At 60.8% G+C, this 5,634-nt stretch overlaps 1 protein-coding gene across 1 annotated transcript; it reads right to left on the reverse strand.

The window, feature by feature from the left end:
- Window positions 1–475: 475 nt before the first annotated feature.
- KISS1R (KISS1 receptor) lies at window positions 476–3,746 on the reverse strand. The gene is made up of 5 exons (XM_074351358.1): window positions 3,446–3,746; window positions 2,537–2,661; window positions 1,933–2,068; window positions 1,454–1,686; window positions 476–1,266 (listed from the first exon to the last, which is right to left on the reverse strand). Exons 1-5 carry the CDS (start codon window positions 3,687–3,689, stop codon window positions 805–807), a joined length of 1,200 nt encoding a protein of 399 aa, XP_074207459.1. The 5' UTR covers window positions 3,690–3,746; the 3' UTR covers window positions 476–804.
- Window positions 3,747–5,634: the final 1,888 nt, after the last annotated feature.

The raw sequence follows: 5,634 nt of genomic DNA on the forward strand, positions 1-5,634 counted from the left end.
AAAGGGAACTTTACCTCATGTTCAGTCCCACCCAGGCCATGGCTGGGAGACCAGAGCAAGCAAGCTTCAGACCAGTCTCAGAATGGCCTGTCCTTCTCACATAAATAATCCCTGCAAATGTGGGCTCTTTGGACGCCTGTAATGTCCCCAAATAACTTGGGAGGACAGGGGCCCCCCAAGAGAGGGGCAGCTGCCCTTCAGGGTGACCAAGCCCTAGGCTGGTGAGGCCTCCCCACCCGACCCCCCCGGGCTGGCACATGCAGCCCAGTGGCGGGTCTGTTCCCCCAGCCTTGAATCTGGGTGGGGCTCTGACAACTCCCAGCAGCTCGCTGTGGAAGCAGGAAGCGTGTGCGCCCAGGAGTAGGTCCGACTTTCCCCGACAGCCATGTTGGGAGGAAGCCCGAGCAACCCTGGGCTCTGGACACTCACCAGGGAGTCAGAAGGGTACCCTGTTTCATCAGTTTTAAGAGTCACATTGTGTTCACTTTTTAATGTCTCTGAAAATAGGCTGGATCTTACATTACAATTGTACAGTCAGCTGCAACACTGTGTGTGAAAACTTCTACTTTGCTTCCTTGAAAGTTCCAGAAAGTGCCAACATCAATACATCTTTGATTTCAGGAAACACAGAAATAGTAACTGCAATATTAATAGAAGCAAACATCAAAGCAGATTTGTAACCAACGTTCCAGGAGGAGACAACATGTTCATTAGGATTATCCTGGACAAAAATAAGGACATTAATAAAATAATAATAGCAGCGCCTGTTCTGGAGGGGCCTACCTTGATTCCCCCAGAGAGGGCTCAGAGACGGGCAGTGCCTTCCCCCAGGACACACAGCCTGCGCAGCCCTGGCTCGCCGCTGCCTGGCTTTGGGGTCTTGGAGGGGGCCTGGTGGGCAGCCAGTCGGTGCCGCTCGGCTTGGGGGGCGGCGGGATCTGACGGTCCAGACCCGCGGGGTCGACAGGGGCGCCGTTGGGGAGCGCAGGGGCAGACGCTGCGGAAGGCCTGCCGGAAATGGGAGCCCAAGAACGCGTAGAGCAAAGGGTTCAGCGCCGAATTGCTGTAGGACATGCAGTGCGCCCAGATCTTGAGCGCGTAAGCCGCGTAGCTGCGCGGATGCCAGGCGCCCGCTGGGCCCAGCGCCTGTAGCACCAGGAACAGCTGAATGGGGCCCCAGCAGGCCGCGAAGAGCAGGACCACGGCTGCCACCAGCCGCGAGACCTTGGCCCGCACAGCGCCCGCTCGCTCAGCCAGCAGCTGCCCCTGGGGATGGGGAGAATTGGTACCCGGGAGGGCGGAGAGTTGGCTGGGGCAACACGCTTGCGCTCCTCTTCTTGACCCTCTCCAGTTCCCGCCCTGAACAACGCCCTTCGGATGCGCCTCACTCTCCGGCACCGTGCCTACCCCCACCTCCAGCCCCGCTGTGCCCCGCACCCGCCCAGGCCCGCACCTGCAGGGCGCTGTCGGCGGCCGCGGGCCTCACGGCCGCCCGGCCCAAGTGGCGCAGCATGGCCCCGTAGCAGGCACAGGTGGCGGCCAGCGGCAGTAGGTAGAGCGCCAGCAGGTTGTAGAGCGCGAAGGCGCGCTCGAGGGCGCGGCTGGGAAAGGCTTCGCTGCAGTAGGTGCGTGGCCCGGGCGAGAGGCGGTGCAGGGCGAGCACCGGCGCGGACACTGCCGCCGAGCCTGCACCACAGGCCCGGCTGAAGACCTTGCCCTTGGGGTCTAGGGGCGCGAGCGGGCCGGGACCCAGGCCTCTCCCGTGCCTCCCTGGGCAGCGTGCATTGAGTGGCCCTCGCCGGGAGCGCTATTGCCCCAGTTTCCCAGGAGCACGACCCAGGCTCGGAGAGAGGCATGGAATGGGGGTGGGGCAGTGAACGCAGGGCAAAGACTTGTCCCTCCCACCCCGCGCGGCCCCCGCACAGCACTCACCCACCCAGATGCCGAGGCTGACGGCCAGCGCTAAGCGGGGCGTGCGGCGGTGCAGGGCACGCAGCGGGAACACCGTCACATACCAGCGGTCCACGCTCATGGCGGTCAGGGTGGCGCACGTGGCCTGCACCGAGACCTGGGGGGGCCAGGGACCCGGCGGGTGGCCCCCTGCCCGCGCCCACCCTGCGGCACCCCACTATCTAGCCACTGGATGGGCACAGGCAGGACGTGTCCTGGGAGGGTCTCCGGGGCCCACTAGTTAAAAGGGCAGGGGAGGGGGGATACCAGAAAGGAGCGAGGGGGCCACTGGGGGTCAGCTGAGACTCCAAGACTGAGACAAGGAGAGGCAGAGCAATCCTAGGACCCCGGGATAGGCGGGCAAGAAGCCTCAGGACCCCAGCGCTCGCCACCCCACCCCCAAATGTATCCCCCCCCCATTGCCCTAGTCCTCCCTCCCACCCTGTCCGGACACCACTAGTCCCAGCTCCAGCCGGAGCCCACCTCCACGCCAGGCCCACAGCTCTGCGCTGCCCGCAGGAGGTCCAGCCCCGCCTGCACCCAGACTCCGTCCCTGGCTCCAGAACCCCTCCCCCAGCCCGCGCACCTGCTGGATGTAGTTGAGGAACTTGCACATGAAGTCGCCCAGCACCCAGGCAGGCAGTGGGTAGAGCAGAGCCGTGAAGGGCACGCAGCACAGTAGGAACGTCAAGTCCGTAGCCGCCAGGTTGGCTGCAGGTGGGGGACGGGGGGACGCGCGGGTGCTTGATGTGGGGTGATGGGCCTCAGATACCCAGTGCCCCTGCCCAGCCACCTGGGCCTCACCTTCGTCCAAGCGACCAGCAGGACGGCTCAGGAGGCCCCCAGGGAGGCCCCGACATCCTTGGGCAGAGAAGTTGGGGCACCCTCCAGTCTCGCCCTTTTATATTTCAAACACCCCCAGTACGGGCTTCATAGCCATTCCATCAGCAACGGCCCTGCTCACCCCTGTCCGGGCTGGGAGAACCTGAGTGGGCCCTTGCCCCTCTGAGCCTCAGTATTCTTATCTGCATATTGGGTAGAATGGTGTTGCCCAACAGCCAACACAGAATGGAGAACACTGAGCACTCAGCCTGCTGGGGCGCCGCCATCGCCCAGACGTGCAAGCTGAACCTCTGCGGCAGAAGCCGAGGGCCAAGCTGTCTTTCTCTCACTCCTTTTATTCATCGGACACCATGTTATAAGAATCACATCTCAATCGGACATCTTCCTTTTGTGGCGGGGGCGAGCTCTCCACGCCCCACACTCTTCAATCTTCCTTTTAGCTATTCCGGCCCGCAGGGAACCCTCCAGCGCCAGGGTTTCCGACCTCTAGCCTAAGGGACGGGGACAACGGGGAAAGGACGAGGAACCCTGCCGGGGAGAGACCCCTGGCTGGGAGGCCCCGACGCACCGCTAGGGGGCGCTCCCGGCCACTCCGCCCTCGCGGCGACCCCCGGACTGGCCAGCAGGCACCGAGCAGCGCCCAGGCTCTCACCGATGTAGAAGTTGGTCACCGTCCGCATCTGCTTGTGGCGGCAGATGACGAAGATGACAAGCGAGTTCCCTACAAGGCCCAGCAGCAGCAACGCGCCGAAGAACAGCGGCACGAGCCAGGCGTCCACGGGCCACGCCGCAGGGGCCGGGCTGTCCGAGGCGTTGGCGCCACAGCCCGGGCAGCCGGATGCATTGGCCAGCGCCCACCAGGACGCGTTGGGCTCAGGTGTGACTCCGGCGCGCATTGCTTCCTCCCGGCCGCCCGCCAGGATTGCACCCGGGTCTGGAGCGTACCTCCTCTGGATTTGGTGGCTCCAACGCTGGCGCTGCAGCGGCCGCGCATTTATACCCTCATCCCACCTTGTCCCCGCCTTCCCGGTTCTCCAGCAGCCGCTGGCCACTCCCTCCATTGCGTGAGCGCCCTCCATTCACCCGCGCAGCACCCTTCTCCCCCATTCCCTCCTCCTCCCGCGCCGTCAGGGTGAGAGCACGGAGGAGACGGGGCGGCTGGAGTGAGGGGCAGACGAAGAGGGGGGGGGTAGGCTTCATAGAGGCCGCTGTGGACCCGAGAAGGACAGATCTTAAGCTGGGGGAGCGCGGGGCGGGGGAAGCGGGCGTGGGAGGGGGCGTGGAGACTCACTCGCAAGAAAAGCAGGGGGACAAAGCTACAGGACAAGGGAATGAGGCTTGTTAAGGTCATGACTTTGACCTTCACGGGGCTGGGGCTCCAGGTGGGTGGGCCCAGGCCAGTGGTGAGGCCTGCCCTCAGAGACCCTGAATATGTTGCCCGAGTTTGTTCCAGGACACTGGGGAGCCAGGAAGGTTCAGGGCAAGGGAGGGATGCCCGGAATCTGGTGGTTGGAAGATGGCTGTTCTTTAAATAACTCAACCTCCCTGGGACTTTGCTGTAAATCAGACCCCTAGGGAGTGTCCACCTCCCACCTCACAGCATGGCAGCGATACCTACAATGGGGACATGGTCACTTGTGCTACTGGTGGCAGGAACCAGGTGGAGGGCAGTTTATAAAGGACAGTTTCCTTTAATTTTTTAAAAATTGAAGGATAGTTGATTTACAATGTTGTGTTAGTTTCAGGTGTACAGCAAAGTGATTCAGTTATACATACATATATTCTTTTCTATTATAGGTTATTAAAGGACACTGAATGTAGGGGGGGAGGGTATAGCTCAAGTGGTAGAGCACATGCATGCGTGAGATCCTGGGTTCAATCCCCGGTACCTCCACTGAAAAACCAAATAAATAACTAAACCTAATGACCCCGCTGCAAAAAAAGGTACTGAACATAGTCCCCTGTGAGGCACAGGAGGTCCTTGTTGTTTATCTACTTCATAAAAAAGTAGCGTGTACCTGTTCATCTCAAACTCCTAATTTATCCCTCCCCTCAAGAAAGGACAATGCTGATCCCCTAAACCCACACCCAGAAATGTGCCCCAGACACTGTCCCGTGAGGCGTGCAGCAGGCCATGTGAGCTGCTGGGCAGCAGAAGAAAAGACTCTGTGTCTGGGTAAAAAGGACTAGAGAGGGAAAGACATGAAAAATACTCATGGACATCAAAGTGCAGCAAATATGTCAAGAAGGAAGAACAAAGGACCTGCAGGGGGAGACAGTTCCCTGTCCACCCTTTTCATGCCTTCACCAGTATTCTTGACAACTGCCTAAAAATTCGGAAAAGAAAGGGAAAATCCTTTTGGGGTGGTAATGATGGCCAGGTGAGGCTGAGGGGACCCAAGTTTACTTGGTGGGGAGAGAGGAACTGTTTGGGGAGGCTGCCAAGTTGAATGGGCCTGGAAGAGCGCTCAGTCCGGCAGGTGGCTGGACCTTGGAGGTGGGGGCTCTGGGGAGCAGCAACACTCAGGGACGGACAGAGGGTCCTGGAGGGTGTTAAGAAGGTGAGGACAGGTTCCCTGGAAGTTCCCAAGAACAGGGGCACAGCCCAGGCTGCGCCCTGGAGAGTCAGCACACCTACTGAATGGCTGGCCATTGTGGGCCAGGACCCTGAGACCGGGCATCCCGGGTCCCAGGAGCCTCACCCAAGCACTCTCCCCAGAGGTACCATCTCTCCTCAGTGGTATGGCCGTTGATTTCTCTTGCCTCTTTCACGTTTGTCGGCATGAAGTCACACGGTGTGTGCCCTCTTGAATTTTGTCGTAGTTCCTCCTCCTTCCCCTC

Source organism: Camelus bactrianus, chromosome 22, assembly GCF_048773025.1.
Source record: "Camelus bactrianus isolate YW-2024 breed Bactrian camel chromosome 22, ASM4877302v1, whole genome shotgun sequence".
Lineage (NCBI taxonomy): Eukaryota > Metazoa > Chordata > Mammalia > Artiodactyla > Camelidae > Camelus > Camelus bactrianus.